Source organism: Oreochromis aureus, linkage group 3 (genome assembly GCF_013358895.1).
Source record: "Oreochromis aureus strain Israel breed Guangdong linkage group 3, ZZ_aureus, whole genome shotgun sequence".
In the NCBI taxonomy this organism is placed as follows: Eukaryota; Metazoa; Chordata; class Actinopteri; order Cichliformes; family Cichlidae; genus Oreochromis; species Oreochromis aureus.
Genome location: NC_052944.1, coordinates 114,154,263 through 114,171,551, shown reverse-complemented (window position 1 = coordinate 114,171,551; position 17,289 = coordinate 114,154,263). Strand labels below are relative to the sequence as shown.

General features: G+C 41.1%; 1 protein-coding gene and 1 long non-coding RNA gene across 2 annotated transcripts; one reads left to right on the top strand and one right to left on the bottom strand.

Moving 5' to 3' along the window:
• Positions 1 to 347: 347 nt before the first annotated feature.
• LOC120435071 lies at positions 348 to 2,984 on the bottom strand. The gene is made up of 3 exons (XM_039603937.1): positions 1,814 to 2,984; positions 656 to 671; positions 348 to 528 (listed from the first exon to the last, which is right to left on the bottom strand). Exons 1-3 carry the CDS (start codon positions 2,982 to 2,984, stop codon positions 348 to 350), a joined length of 1,368 nt encoding a protein of 455 aa, XP_039459871.1.
• Positions 2,985 to 10,804: 7,820 nt separating this feature from the next.
• On the top strand, positions 10,805 to 12,031 carry LOC120439250. The gene is made up of 3 exons (XR_005612496.1): positions 10,805 to 10,929; positions 11,709 to 11,838; positions 12,009 to 12,031. It is a non-coding gene; the product is annotated as an uncharacterized LOC120439250 (long non-coding RNA).
• The last annotated feature ends 5,258 nt before the right edge of the window (positions 12,032 to 17,289 follow it).

The window sequence follows — 17,289 nt, the reverse complement described above, 5'->3', positions numbered from 1 at the left end:
CTTCCTGCTGCTTCTCCTGCTCTGGTAAAAAACCATAGGCCCACCCCAGTGCATGCTGGTCCTATACCAGTCTCTTTATTTATAGAAACAAAATGGCCCTACAGCTCTTACTGACTAATTTAACAAAGTAACAACAAACAAACAAAACATTGAAACAAAATATTAACCGACAAATAAACTTGTAAAATAAACCCCAAAATATAAGTAAACTAACAACAAACTCTAATTAATTTCAAAATAATAAAAAATAAAGAACAAATAGCTCCAACACTCCGGCCCCTAATTGTGCATACAATCACAATTACTTTAAAGTCCCAAAAGGAGGAGCTATTTCCTTAAGCAGGTCCTTAATCTTCATTGAGGATTTTCTTCACGATGCGGCTTCCAGTAGCAAAATAAGTTTTGTCACTGGCCTTTCCAAAACACTGGTTCTTGTTTGTAGTCTCACAGAACGCACCAAGCCTTTTGCATCCTGGTTTACATTTAAGACTTTCGCCATCATCCACGATCCTCTTGGAGCTGTAGCGTCTGCAATTAAAACAACATCTCCAGGTATAAGGCATCTTTTAGTCTTCATCCATTTTTGTCTTTCTTGCATCAGAGGTAGGTACTCAGAAAGCCATCTCTTCCAGAACAACTCTGCCATGTACTGTACCTGTTTCCACCTTTTCCTGACATGCAGATCACTTGGATGAAACAGTCCTGGTGGTAAAACTGGTTTATTTTTCAGCAACAACAAATGATTGGGTGTTAGTGCTTCAAGATCATTTGAGTCATCCGAAATTTTAGTAATGGGTCTGTCATTCAATATAGCCTCAACCTCACAGAAGACTGTTTGGAGTCCTTCATCATCCAGAACTTGCTCTTTGAGAACTGAGGCTAAAATACTCTTTGTTGAACGAATGAGGCGCTCCCACACACCGCCTTGGTGAGAAGCTGCTGGGATGTTAAAGTTCCATTTCATGCCATCCTGAACAAAAGCCTTTTGAATTTTAGCATGGTCCAGCCCAGTCAAACTTTCTTTCAACTCTCGATTCGCCCCAACAACATTTGTAGCATTATCAGATCTGATGGTCGACACTGGGCCTCGTCTACAGATGAACCTCCGCACAGCATTTATGCAAGAGTCTGTATCAAGTGTACAGGCAATCTCCAGATGTACTGCACGACTGGTCAAACAAGTAAAAAGAACTCCATACCTTTTAAGGAGACTTCGTCCTCTTTTAACACTTATAGGTCCAAAATAGTCCACTCCAACATTTGTGAATGGAGCTGTGTCTGGCAGGACTCTCTCTTCAGGGAGATCCGCCATCTTTTGTTCAACAAACTTTCCTCTGTTGCGTCTACACGTGATACAACGAGAGATGATTTTCCTGGCAGCAGAATTTGCATTTAGTATCCAGTATTTTTGTCTTAGTTTTGACAACATGTGTGCTCTTCCTGCATGTCCCAACCTTTGATGGATATGGCGTAAAATCAGTGTTGACACATGCATATCTTTTGTCAAAATTGCAGGATGCTTTACTTCCACAGGCATGGCTGCTTTATTCAATCGGCCACCCACTCTGAGGATTCCTGCATCCAACACTGGATCAAGTTTGTAGAGACAACTTCCCTTAGAGACTCCTTTGAGGCCATTGCTGATTAAAGCCATTTCAGTTGTAAATTTCTGTTGTTGTGCATATTGAATAATAGCTTGTTCTGCCTTTACTAAGTCTTCTGGAGTCAGATTTCCTTTTTTTCAAAGTGGTCTTAAATCTTTCCATACTTATCTCCACTTCTTTCTGACTTTCCAGATCTTTCCTATTCAAACCTGCAGCAAGCAACTCTTTCCTCTTCTGCGCCAGCAACGCCAAGGCCTCTTTCATCTTTAAAAGCCAGGCTACAGAGATTTTAAGTTTTGCCCAAGACGAGAAGTAGTGGATAAGATGGCTGGTAGGATTTTGTAATTCCTTCACAATGACATTCATTGTCAGGTCCTTTTTGACCTCTGGATCATCTGCAGAAATTACACGGTACTCCATATCCAGTTTAGGCCATTCCTTTTCTGACCTATAGAGAAATTCTGGCCCCTTTATCCATCTTCTACATTTGAGGAAATCTCCAGCTCTCATGCCTCTGGATGCATCATCTGCAGGGTTCTCCTTGGAAGAAACGTATCTCCACTGATTCACATCTGTTGCTTCTCGAATGACGGCAATTCTGTTTGCAACAAAAGTATTAAATCTTCTGGTTTCATTGGAGATGTATTTCAGTACTGTTGTACTATCAGTCCAAAAAACTGATTTTTCCAACCTTACCTGCAGCTCTTTTTGCAGAAGCATATTCACTCGAACTGCAAGAACTGCAGCCGTCAATTCCAACCTGGGAATTGTAGTTTGCTTGAGAGGAGCAACTCTTGCCTTTCCCAGGATAAAAGCAACATGCGTGATGTTATTCTTCTCCAACCTTAAATATGACACCGTTCCATACCCATCTTGACTTGCATCAGAAAAATGATGAAGTTGTGCCTTATCTGGTCTTCCAAAGCAACTTGGTTTGATGCAACGTTCCACTTTGAACTTTGAAATCAGCTGGAGATCCTCCAGCCAATCACGCCACCGCTGGGAAAGAGAGTGGGGAATAACTTCATCCCACTTCAAATTTTGTCGGCAAAGCTCTTGTAGCAACAGTTTAGCTGGCATACTGAAGGGAGACAAGATTCCCAAAGGATCATACAGTGAGCTGACCACAGACAAAATGCCCCTTCTGGTTGTTGGACGGTCCTGCAAGAAGGTTTTGAACTGGAACTTGTCTGTTTCTATGCACCACTGTAACCCCAGTGCTCTCTCAACTGGAAGTTGATTAGTGTCCAAATCCAGATCCTTAATTTCCTTTGCTCTTCTTTCCTCTGGGATTGACATGAGCACTGTGCGACTGTTGCTGATCCATTTTGAAAGCTTAAATCCTCCTTTAGCGCAGATATCTGTCAGCCTCTTCACCATGTGCACTGCCTCCTCTTCTGAAGCAACAGATTTCAAACAATCATCCACATAAAAGTTTCTTTTGACTGTATCAACCACTTCCGCTGGAAACTGTTGTGCATTATCATATGCAGTTCTCTGTAGAGCATAATTTGCACCAGCTTGGCGAAGATACTGCTCCAAACAAATGCACTTTCATCCTGTATTCCTGTGCAGGCCTTGTAGTGTCGCCATGCTGCCACCACAGGACACGGAGAAAGTTGACGTGTTTTTCTGAGACGTGCACTTGATGAAACATGGAATCAATGTCCGCCATTAATGCAACAGGATCTTGTCTAAATCTGATCAGAACTCCAACCAGCGAGTTTGTGAGATCAGGTCCCTGTAGAAGCTGACTGTTCAATGATGCTCCTTTATAAGTTGTTCCACAGTCAAATACAACTCTTAACTTGCCCTTTGTGGGATGATACACTCCATGATGAGGGATGTACCACACCCTTCCATCATCTTTGTGCAACTCATCTGCAGGCACAAACTCGGCATATCCTTGTTCAAGCATGTTGTTTACACATTCGGTGTATTCATCCTTATAATGAGCATCCTTTTCAAATCTCCGTCTGAGACTCTGGAGACGCTGCTCCACGACACAGAGATTATTTGGCAAGCTGGGACCTTCTCTCCTGAAAGGCAAATCAATGTAATAATGATTTCCAATAAGTTTTATTGAACTACTAACAATATCCATGAAACACAGATCCTCTCTGGACATTTCAGTCTGCTCCTCTGATGATCTTTCATTAAAATCATGATTGTACTGTTTAATCAACATTTCTTCAAGATGCTCAACAGAAATCCTATTGGCTGTTACAGCAGTGCAATTGGTTTTATTTCCACTGTTACTTCCAGTGCGCAGGGGACCATTTATGACCCAGCCAACCTTTGTTTTTACAGCATAAGGTCCACCATCCACGCTATTTATCACCTTCCATGGCTCTAAAACATTGGAAGCATCAGTGCCTATCAGTAGCTCCACCTCTGAATTAATGTTGTGAAGTTTAACAGGTTTAAGATGAGGCTACTGATCGATGTCACCTTGCTGGGGAATATTGACTGTAGAAACTGGCATGGTCTTTTGAGTCAAAACATCTGGCAACGGCATGAAATCATTTGCTTCCAACCCAGACACTTCCAAACCAGAGAGAACTTGTGCACTGACAATCCTATCTTGACTCATTGTTCTCAAAAGGATATTGGTCTTTTTACCTTTTAGATTCAGTCTTTTTGCCAGAGTTTCTGTACAGAATGTACCTGAGCTTCCAGGATCCAAAAACGCATAAGTTTGCACAATTTTATTGCTCTTTTGGCTCTTAACTTGCACTGGAACTATAGAAAAAACTGCATCAACTTCATGACCGGCCCCAATATGCCCACATGTCTGAGTGGTTGCAGTTGAAAAGTTGACATTAGAGCTTGTCATCTGTTGAGTTTGTTCTGAGGATGCACCTGGATCTTTTCGCTCTATATGAAGAACCCCTGGGTGCTTTTGGTGACACACGTTGCAATCCAAACGACTCCTACAGTCTTTGCTTGTGTGACCAACTTTTAAACAACCAAAACAAATCCCCCTTTCCTTGATAAAAGTCAACTTATCCCGATGCGTTTTAGCTTTAAACTGCTTACAATTCTCTAGTAAATGATTGCTGTGTGAACAAAACAAACAACTATGCAGAACAGTGGAATTTGTTCTGCTTCCAGTTGATTGAGTTTTGATTCCTGGCACTGTACTGACATTAGTGGCAAAACTACTTCCCTTTTTTCTTTGCTTGGTGGAACTTGAAACTTTAAAGCTGCTTCCAGATGGTGAGTCTTGAATGTTGCCAAACGCTGGATCTGATGCTACTTTCACCTGTTTTATTATAAAGGCAACCAGATCAGTGAACACTGCTCTGTAACCATTTTGTTCCTGCAGTTCATAGGCAACAACTCTCCATTTTTCCCTCAATTTGTATGGAAGTTTCATAACAACCATTCTCATGTTTGAGGGCAAATCCAACTCCTTCATATAAACAACTTGCTGTGTTAGATTCGAACATCCTTGAAGAAAAAGAGAGAATGACTGTAGACCTTTCACATCCTCACTTTTAATAGGTGCCCAACTCACAATCCTCTCCATATATGCAGAGGCAATTTTATTTTCGTTCCCAAAATGTTCTTCAAGAAGATCTTTGGCTGTGGAATAGCCCTGCTCAGGAGGTAAATGCTGACAACTATGCACCAAGTCTCTAGGCTGCCCCCTGGTGAACTGCTCTAAAAAATGCAAACAGTCGCTCCAGTTATCAGTTTTAGCTTCCACTCCATTTTCAAAGGCATTCATAAATGATCTGTACTGTAAAGGGTCTCCATCAAACACAGGTATGTTTCTGGCGGGGAGGACAGAGGATAAGTTTTGTTTTACAAGCAAAGTAGTGATGTCATTTTGTTTTTGCATAATATTTACAATCTCCTTCGTGCAATTCTCAGTCAAAGTAGGAGACTGAGGCTGTGTTTGCTGCGTCACTTGAGCTGAATCATCCACCTGATGTTGGTTTTGACTTTGTCTAGGTATGATTACTTGTGATCCAGATGCAGAATTTATACCAGAGCAATCTCTTGATGCTGGAACAAATGTATCGGCACAAGGATTTAAACTAGGCGCTTCTTGTACGTGCCCTCTTTCAAAATAAGAGTTCATTCCATCAGAATGCTCAGAGCTACAAACTGAGTTTATTTTTAAGACACGAAGCTTTGCATTGGTTACTGCCAGCTCTGTTTCCAAGGATAATGTCTCCTTTTCTTTTCTCAGTTTTTCCTCTTGCGCTTCGATAGAATGTTTTTTCTTTAATGCAGCGAGTCGCTCCATGAGCGCCGCCTTGTCAGCCGCAGCTTTAATGCGTGCGGAAGATGTTGATGAAATTCGACTTTGCTGTGACAATGTTTTTGAAGGTGGCTTTACACTTGAGATATTAGAGACACTGTCTTCAGGATTTATTTCATCCAAACTTTCAACAGCTTGATCATTAAAAGCAGTATTGCTTTGTTCAGTATACGGCTCGCCTGCTTCCTGCAACCAAACCTTTACTTTGTCCATAAAAACAGAGAATGCTGTCACCTTAGACTGAAAATGTGCGGTTTGCCTTGTCACTTCATCTTCTGGCAGTGGCAAACTTAAAAAGGATTCTTGCAAAGCGTTTGCATCTTGATAGCATTTAATAAACTTCCCAAATTCAGAAGACACTTCCTTAACGTTCTCATGTGAGGTCAATAAAGCAGAAATTTTCCCCATGTACTTAGATGCTTGCTTACACATTGAACTCCGCTTTTCTTGGCACGTCTTTATGTACAAATCCAAACCTTTTGGCGTAAATTTGATGCTTCTTTTCTCTGCTTGCATCTTAGTGTCATCCTCTTGTTTACTCTTAATATCCGACATTTTTAATGTTCTCTTGGATTATTTCAAACATTATAAAGATGCACAGCACACTGAGAATCCAGAGCATAGAGCACAAACATGACATCCATTTACCTGCTGATTGCAGTGAACAAACATTTCCACAGAGGGCGTTGGCATGTTTCAATTAGCGATCCAATTATGCACCAATTTAGTACATCAAAACTCAGTTCATCAGTCTTTGTAGTGAAATTATGTCTTTAAACTCCAATAGCTTCACCGTTTTCCTTTACGGCTTAAACAATATTATCACTCACCAGCTTTGATGAACGAGTGACATGTTGATCCAGGCCTCAACACCAAATCCGTCTGGATTACTCACCAGACGATCCAATAACTTTTATTCGAGTTTGACGGTGATTCTTGAAATCCTTATATCCAACATATCCATTAATGAAGGATTATTCCTTTGTCCACAGGGCTGGTTTTTTACTTTATGTAGTGGCAATTCCTTTACCTTTGACAAAACTAACGTCCCACAATTTAAAGTCCACAAGCCACTGCTGCACTGAGGTAATATTTCGTACGCAGGCAAAAGAAGTCCACTGTCCAAACTTGAAAGTTGCGTTTTTACGGTTTATTTATCCAGTTTGGCAAGCAATAACAAGAATCCTTCCTGCTGCTTCTCCTGCTCTGGTAAAAAACCATAGGCCCACCCCAGTGCATGCTGGTCCTATACCAGTCTCTTTATTTATAGAAACAAAATGGCCCTACAGCTCTTACTGACTAATTTAACAAAGTAACAACAAACAAACAAAACATTGAAACAAAATATTAACCGACAAATAAACTTGTAAAATAAACCCCAAAATATAAGTAAACTAACAACAAACTTTAATTAATTTCAAAATAATAAAAAATAAAGAACAAATAGCTCCAACACTCCGGCCCCTAATTGTGCATACAATCACAATTACTTTAAAGTCCCAAAAGGAGGAGCTATTTCCTTAAGCAGGTCCTTAATCTTCATTGAGGATTTTCTTCACGATGCGGCTTCCAGTAGCAAAATAAGTTTTGTCACTGGCCTTTCCAAAACACTGGTTCTTGTTTGTAGTCTCACAGAACGCACCAAGCCTTTTGCATCCTGGTTTACATTTAAGACTTTCGCCATCATCCATGATCCTCTTGGAGCTGTAGCGTCTGCAATTAAAACAACATCTCCAGGTATAAGACATCTTTTAGTCCTCATCCATTTTTGTCTTTCTTGCATCAGAGGTAGGTACTCAGAAAGCCATCTCTTCCAGAACAACTCTGCCATGTACTGTACCTGTTTCCACCTTTTCCAAATAGCTCCAACAGATGGGTTTGTATATCTGGTGAAAGCTTGGTGGTTAAAATGTGCATCGGGGGGAGTGCTGAGCACAAAGCACTCTCAAGGCTAAACCATGGCGGGGGGCTTGTTATGGAGGGAGAACCCAATGAACCATATGTCTCAAACTGAAAGCATAAATTTGGGACCCCCAGGCCACCTGAGTCCACTGGTTACTGTAACTTTTTAAGCTTTATTCTAGGACGTCTGTTATTCCATATAAATTGATTGCGTAATCTATCAAATTGATGAACATATTTAGATGGGATTTTTAGCGGGAGTGTTTGTAGTAAGTAATTAAATTTTGGAGCACAATTCATTTTGATGATATTAACCTTGCCCCAAAGGATGAGAAACAAAGGGGACCATATAATTATGTTGGTTCTGAACTTATCCAATAGAGGTTCAAAATTAGCCTGAACTATGTTAGATAACAAAGGGGCGGGGGGAATGTAATGCCCAAGTATTTAATACCAGTCTGAGGCCAGCTGAAGTCCCCCAGCTGGAACAGGGTTTTGGGGCAGAAGGTTGTCAGAGGGAGCGCTAATAATAATTCTTAAGAGAGCAGGTAGAGAGCGTTCTGGCTGCGATACCAGGACCAGAGCATCATCAGCATAGAGCAGCGGCCCCCAACCTTTTTTGCGTCACGGACCGGTTTATGCCCGAAGATATTTTCACGGACCGGTGTCCAGATTCGTAATTTGAGGAAAAGACAAACGACTGCAGAGTCCCAGTAAGTGTCAAAATAGTGATTTTATTAAACACATATATATATGTGGGGAAGAAGCGTATCGTTACACTTTTCAAGGCAGTCTCCCCAGAACAAAAACAAGGAGTGGTATATATAACAGTTAATGACGAATAATATGCGTCAAACAGTTGGATTTACTGGAAATCTAAGTATCAATTCTCGGAATCTAAGAACACTCTCTTCCACCGGACCCTAACGGCCTTTCACTCCTTTTCTCCAGATGTTTCCCGTTATCTAAACTGTTATTGCTAAACAGCCAAGTACACCGGACAAGTCACGTAGCAGTTTTGAGCAAAACAAGTTGAGAAACTGTGAGTGTATGCACAGGCCCCCCACTACGTGTGTCTTCTCCTCCAGATTCCCCTGCAGCAAGCTGTGCTGGGCTCACAGGCCTCCATGCTGTAAACTTTATTATAAGTGATGTGTTCTATTGTAAACAGATATGGAGTCATCTTAACTTTAGCTTAACTTTCTCACTTCCCCATAACTTCAACCCCCCAATTAACAACTTTCTAATGAACACCATGAATAACATGAATACAGTTAAACCTGCAATGAAAGATTATTATGCCATTAATATGTGATTAGGCTCCCCCTAAAATACAAACTATAATATAACATCAACAGATTCAATAAATGCTTTGATGAAATGATAATGATAAATGATGATAATGGTGATAATACTGGTTATGAATAAAACCTGAAAAACAGAAAAAACATCCTCCTTCTCACACCGGCCTTTAAGGTGTCGCGGATAAATAATAATAATGATAATAATAATAATGTTGGGTTTATATTTTATTATTGTCATTTGTATTAAGGAATATTTAACCATATATGCTTAGAGGTGTATAATCGATTGTGTAGTGATAGGATGTGTGATCTTTAGTAGTCTGCAGAACGTTGTGTGCATTCCAGAGTATTCTGGCTTTCACACTCACATTTTGGGAGTATGGGAGAGGTCGTACCTTCTTTTATTGTTTTATGGTAGGATAAACGTATCTATATCTGTTTTAGTCTAAGTGCCTTTTGTTTAGATGAACTGCTGGACCTCCAGACCAGCAGGTTTAGGAAAGTCATTTATGGGGTCACACTCTGACCTTTGCCTTTGAGTTTACAGTGAGAGGTGTTTATAATGATGTTAGCTGTTTTCCAGTTAAACAATCTTCCAGGGAAGTTCAAACTAGAAAAACTAGTCACTGCCTGCAGCAGAGTTTCAGTTTGCAGCATTCCTGATCTTTGTGGAGCAGCAACAACATGTTGTTAAACAGAGCTGTGGAAAGACTGACTCACCTCACCAGGCTCTCTTTCATTGACATCATACACAACATTTACTTCATTACAAACTGTCAATGGTCAATGGTCAATGGTCAATCAATGGTCAATGGTAACTTTATTGTCCCTAATGGGAAATTGATTTGCAGTATGTCCGTACAAACAGACAACCAACACATCACATACACTCACCAAAATAATATAATATAAGCCTGATAAAACAACTGTGTTGGTCAAGTTACTGGAAATAAGTACTCACTTACTAATTACTAATAACTTCTCCAAGGAAGTAATCCCATGTGTTTACTGATTACTTATTTTCAAAAGTAACTGGTTACTTTACTCCTTAAAAAAAACATCACTTGGATACGTAATAAAGTAGAAAGTAGACGTTTCAACCTGAGACTTTTTTCTGCATAATCCATCATATTGAAGCGAATCAAATTAAAAAGCCTTTCTTTTGATTGTTTTATTATTTTTAAACTTTTTATTTTATGCATCAAGAAAAAGTTTAATTATATTATAACTGTTTTTGACTTGATGAAAGGTGTTTAACATTTAAACCTATTACCTGCATATTCAAGCACATGAAATAAAATAATGTTTTGTGTTTCCACTCCGGAGTGGGGTGGGTGGAGGTCTGCCCACAGTGGTCATGTCAGTGGGAGGAAAAGTGTGGGACAGAGTTTGCTTTGGAGACATGGACTGAGTTAGAAAACTAGCCAACATGATTTATAACGGACAGTCATCATTAATGATGGAGAACTGAAAGGACATGAAGGCTGCGCTGTTACACTTTTTGATAGCTGGAAACTTTAACTGTCATCAGAAAACATCAAATATTCTGGATCCTCTCTGCAGTGTCTCTTCTTTCCTCTGTGACTTCCATGGATTTTAGCTCAAAAGGTTTTTTAAATGGTTTGTCAGCAAACTGACCTCTGACCTCTGCAGTACTGACCTGTACAAAGAGCTGTCAGTCTCAGCTCTTCTCTCCCAGCACTGGTGGAGCAGGTGTAGTTGTTGGTTTTCTCAGAGACAGGCGGAGGTCTGAAGTGTTGAGAGCATCAGCTCTCATCGATGTGCGCCGCTGTAACGCTGCTTTTGTCCTCTGAGATCACCAGGTATGAAATCCGAGTACTGACAGGTGTTGGGATTCAGAGATTCTTTTATTGCTATTATATAATCTGCCTTATGATGAATGCATTGATAACGTGTTTTACAGTAATATTTTAACAGTAATATTGTTTACAGGGTTCTTATTGCATTGAATATGTTTGTCATCACATTAACCTTTCTATTCACAGGTTTATTTATGATCATTTTATACACAATGCATAACTGTGCTTGTTTAGAGTTGATGTTCCATCCAAGAGGTTTTTAAGCTTCACTGGTGAGAGTGTCCAGGTGATACATGTTGAGGGAAGATGAGAACATAGCAGGTTGATTACATGCATGCTTACAATACATAAATCTAGCAACAGGCCTGAGCGCAGGCCCAAGTGTCTTTGACCTTTTTGTAACTGGCTGCCCTTTTACCTATTTAGTAGCAGATGACGGGAGGCAATGACCAGCCCTCAGACACTCTGAAGGCTTAAGACTATGATTGTGCATTAAAGGTGTTGCAGAAACGGGAAGTTATATGTGTGTTATATGTCTGTTTATAACTATTAAAGATGTACAAGATATTGCCTGTACGTGATGAACTCTTGACTTGTGTTGACGCCATGGGGGGGCGGATACCCCAGTGTGCCATGGGGGGGCGGATACCCCACTGCTTTAAAATGTTCTTCACATGTATTTTTGTCAGAGGACATATCCTGTTATGTTTTCTCCGCTGCTAATAAACTCATCGTTTGATTGCACTTTTCTGGAAGCCTCCGTCGTTTGTTGTCTGGTCTGCAGTTGATCGATCTCGCTTCACAGGGCAGCAGGACAGATCTTTCCCCCTCATTCACTTCCATGAGCACAGCCAAGGCATGCTGGGAAACTGAGGACACACCAACAGATGTAGAAATGACCTGCATGCTGTGGGTTTGTCTCAGAGTCCTCACAGGTGACACATCGGCTGCAGAAACCCAAGCCAGGTGTCTGAATACTGACACATGGACTCTTCCCATCCAGAGGGAGGATTTAGTCGCACTTTATAATAACGACACAATAGTGAGCATTAGTATGTAGTTTATTAATGGAACCAGACCCAAACTGGTCCTTTTATACTTTCAGGACCTCCAAGTCTGCACTTATGTTTATTATCAGTTGGAGCCCCTCCTCATTCTTCTTCTTCTTCTTTGGTGCAACCCTGTAAATTTTGGGGTACCCCTTTGGCCCCTCCCCTTTTCTCCCCTGTGGGAGAGGTCGGTGTCATTTCTTTCCTAACACTGTACAACACACATATAATGTATATTTAGCCACCCTGATGTTTCTGGTTGTGTTTTTAGTTCAATCATTGTCATCATTGTGTCTTTGCTAGATGCTGTAAATGTGTAGTACGTGTGTGCCACAGATGTGTTACAGTCTATGCTAGCATGAATAGATCATTCTTGCTAGCTTGGAAGTTGTGGTGGGTGGAGCTAACCCTCCTCCCTGCTGTTTGCATTTGGTTGTAGCAGCTGGAGCGAGCAAGTTAATGACTTGGAGCTCTTTGTTTCTTTGACTTTTCATTGTCAGACACAACGTAGGAACACTCCGGTTGCATTAAGACAGATTTCAAAGATCTGGATCAATAAGTTCAGAACATCATCAGTGACAGCAGTTTATATGTCTAAAGTATGACATCACAGACAGAGCAGTTATTTAGGAGCTGTTATGGTTGTAAATTATAGGTTTATTACTTAGAAAATGATTAATGAAGTATTTAGATAATAATAATGTTTCAGATGATGAACATACAGGATAATTCTGCTTCTATAAATGTTATGAAGTTTGATTTCTCTGAGGTTTCATAAATACTTATCTCTGACTGTAATTTCTGCTAACTGAGGCACTTACTAGTCGTTATTGTTAGTTAGTGCTTTTGTCTGATCTCAACGAAGGCGACGATTATTCAGACTTTCAGGAGGTTTTAGATGAAACTGAAAGGCCCACAGAACCAAACACGTCTCAGCTGTGATCACACCACAAACAGACAAACACAAAGTGATCAAACACACACCAAAGCCTACACTGCCATCTAGTGACAGAAACTAGTACTGCTAGACAACCAGGCTGCTTTAAAGCAGCTGATATTTAGGTTGGAAAATATAAAATAAGTTGATAATAAACATTTGACAAAATCTTTTGGCAGCTAACATCTGGAAGTGAGCTGTTCTTTGGTGGTAATTAACAGTTTATTCTTGTTGGTAATTATGTAATGAAAGGTAGCAGTAAAAGTCACACACACACACAAACACACACACACACACACACACACACACTGACAACAACAACTACAGACACGTCTGTGACTGCGATGAACACCTGAGTGTAAGACGAGGACTGAATATGATACAGTAACAGTCAAATATGAATGTGTGTAACAGAGCATGATTATGTGTTATACATATATCAGAAATATGTGACATTTAACAGCAGGTCAAATCTCTCTGAACATGAAACCAGTGTTAAACCATTTCAGTCTCAGTCAGTGTTACTGAAACATCTCCAACAGCATCACTGACACAGACAGTTGGAGCAGTTACAGTCAAATCATTGATCAGTGTTTTTATAACAGGAGCTGCTGTTGCTGCACTAGTGCTGCTGCTCTCTTTCTCTTATTGTAGGTCTTTAGCTAACAACATCAAGTGTCTTCATGTGACTGTTGTCTAATGTTCAAATGTAGATAACACCACCTGCACCACCCTGTTCCACAGCACAGCCCTCTCATGTAGGCTTGGCTGCAGCACATATTAGCAGCTGCAGTGACATCAGCTTTCTGTGCAGAACTAGACAGGAGATCTGCTCCATAGTGTCATCACATCTACAGACTGTTACATATTCTCACCTGGTAATAAGAAGCTGCTCACAGCTCCAAGATTAACAGACTGAAGGAAACACAAATGAAAGTTACAGGAAACTGAAATCTTGGAAACACAACATGAAACAGCTGGAAATATGTTCATGTTGCATAAAACATGTGTTGCATTACAGATATTTATATGATCCATATTTAAGGTGGATGGGCTCATCCACCCACTCTCACACCATCATATCACCATCCTGGGTTAGTGTCTTGGTCTCAGGTCACAACATCAGCACAGTCTTGGCTTGGCTGAGGTAGCTGAGTGGTTCTTGTTGTCCCTGACAGCTGCAGGGACAGTGCCATCAGCCATGCAGCAGCACAATGACTGCTCACAGTCAGTGTGGCTCAGTCTACTGTAAACATTGTCCTAAAGTGGTGGCAAAGTGGCTGCAAGCTGGCTGTACATGCACTGTGTCCAGTACTCCCAGTACGTGCACCTGCAGATGATATCCACAAAGCTCTGAGTGTCACAGAGTGGGCCTGTGCTCAGGTCACTCTGCCCCATTGAATTCTACTTACAGAGTTTTACAAGTGTGAGTAAAGTTATATATACAAGTTGGTGGCTGATAAGTTCTTGTAGTGACCCCTGACCCCGTGGTTCTTATTGGTTAATAGCAGCTTAGAGCATCTGCACCAATCATAAAGCAGCAAGTTTGGAGCTCGTGGGTCTCTGCAAGTAAGTCCCTGTAATGTTGGCCAAGCCTGATATACTAGAAACATCTGTCATTACCAGCAGATGAAGCTGCCCTTAAAGCAGGATCTCACTTTAAACCTGACAAAAGAATCTGCTATTAGCATACTATGGTTATATGTCTCTCTCTCCTGTCTCTGTCACCTGTCTGCCTGGGCGGAGCTCAGCTGGGCTCCGCCCTTGGCCCACGCACCTGCCGTGAATCTACCTGATGACCTGGACTCCTGGGCTATTTAAGCTGAGGCTCAGAAGGCTTTTTCACTGGGTTGTGGACTTACTCTCGTCAGCACAGTCCCGATAAACCCTGTTTGTCGTGTGATTACTCTGTTTATGCTCACCGCGTTTCTCTTGTGCTCAGGTTCTTGCACTCGTCCGTGACCCCGATCTGTTTCCCTGGTGGCGTGGAGTGGAGTGGAGTGAGTGTGCTGAAAACAAATACGAGAGGAGCGAGTGAGCGGAGCGAGTGTTGGACTTTGTCCCTTTTCCCCTGGACCATTGCACATCCTGCCCTGTACACGTGGGGTTTGTAAATAAATGTACGACTGCTGTTCTAGTTCAGCTGCTCTGCGCCTGCTGACAGCTGCAGTTATTATATGACATTTTATTATTGTATTGTATTATCCATCCATTCACCTGTACTTTTCTTGCATTACATCACATAGTCAGCATAAATATGTTTTTTAATGAATGATGAAAGTGGGATGAATTTAATGAGCCTTGTTGAGAGAGGTGGGACAGAGAGACAGAAGTCCCCCTCACCTCTTATTGGCTCTGAGAGAAATAAAAGGTTTTAACATTCAGGCTGTTGTGTTTACAATGATATGAAGTGCTGTTAGTAAATCATCTTCATTCTGAATCAGAAGTTTAATGAATATGTTGAATGATTGACATGATTTAAATGTGTAGATGTTGTGTGTGTGTAGACTCAGCTTTGAGAGATTAGTGTGTGTGTGGCTGCAGGAATGTTGGAAGATAAGAAATGTGCCAGAACTCCATCCTGATAAAAGACATTAAGAGTTAACAATAGAGTCATAATTCATATGTGATTGTGCTGATAGTTAATCCTGCTTAACTGACTGAAACTGTTTAGAATACAATCAGGTAGAAGTTTAACCAAAGCAACGAATAAGAAAATCTGATAATAACTCTGTAGGCCCCACACTGAGAGTCTGTGTGGAAAGGATGGAGGAGCCACTAATCTAACATTAACATGGAAATCAAATCAATTATACTGAATATATTTGTTTCTGGGAAGAAAGTTTTCCTGTGTGTTTGAATCAAAAAGACATTATGTGGATGTTGATGTGAAAATGAGCTGATGGTGAATCTAAGTGAAGATGAACTGCATGTGTTGATGCTTCATAAAGTGAAGTATATTCAGATGCAGCCAAATGTTCATAATGGAATTTTCTATGTTAAGAAGAAAAGAAGAAAATGAAATAGAGAGATGCCAAACTCCTCATTGTTCTGGTAACAGTGACAATAAAGATCTTCTATTTTATCCTGATAGAATTTCTATGAATTTCTGTCAAACTGTGGACTCACGGGACGAGTCTTCAGATGACGTCTCTGCTCATCGCAAGAACTCGAGCAACTAACCATAAACGTTCATCCTCTCTGTGTCTGACTTTTAGCCTCAAAATCACTTCATCGGCAGCTTGTATCTGTTTACATTCAGATTCTCAGGATAATAGAAGAAGATAAATAAAGATAAGAACAAGTTTCAGAGGTACCTGCACAGGGAATGTGTGTAATGCACAATAAATGAAGTAAACAAAAGGATCTGCACAAGTTCTATACAGAAACAAATCTATAGATATATCTGCAGGTACAGTGTAAAGAGGAGGATCAGGTCAGTATAAGGTGCTCTGTGATTGGTGGGATTGCACATTGAGTAAGCGGTAGGAATGCTGGTTGCTGCTGTAAAAGAATACAGTTCTATAAATAGAGGCAGGAATTCTACTGTAATGAATACTGGTTAGAAATAAATCTAGTGCAAGTGTCCATGAGTGTTAACAGCACAGTTAACCTTCAATCAGGGTGGAGGTAGAAACTTCTACTGAGTCTGTTTGTCTTTGTTGGACCTGTAGAGTTTACCAGAGGAAGGTGGGAAAGTGAGTGTCCAGGGTGGAGGGGTCCTTGATGATGATGCTTCCTGCTGAAGGCTGCCAGTATAGATGTCTCTGAGGGGGTTAGTGATGTGCCGATTGGCGCTCTGCTGCCCTCACCACGCTGCAGTTTCCTCTTGTCCTCCACAGAGCAGCAGTTGAAGCAGAGGGTGCAGCAGGAGGTCAGAAGGCTCTCGATGGTGGAGCAGTAGAAATTAATTAGCAGGCTTTGGGGCTTGACATTGGTTCCTGAGGAAGTGCAGCCTTTGTTGTGCTTTCCCTACCTGGTGGGAGATGTTTGTGGACCAGGTGAGGTCGGCCGAGATGTGGACTCCGAGGAACTTGAAGCTCTCCACCCTTTCTACCTCCTCCATCGATGTAGAGGGTGGAGTGCTCAGATGGCTTTGTTCTGCTGAAGTCGATTATCATGTCCTTGGTCTTGGCTGTGTTCAGATGCAGGTTGTTGTCGTCACAACATTGCTTCAGATGCTGAACCTCCTCTCTGTAGCTGAATCATCGTTGTTGTCCATCAGTCCTATGATGGTGGTGTCATCAGCACATTTATAATGGTGTTACTGGTGTGGACTGGAGAACAGTCATGGGTGAAAAGTGAGTATAAGAGGGACTGAGGACACACGTTCAGAGTGAGGGTGGAGGAGGTGTGGCTCCCATCCTGACGTTCTGGGGTGTGTTGCTCAGGAAGTCCAG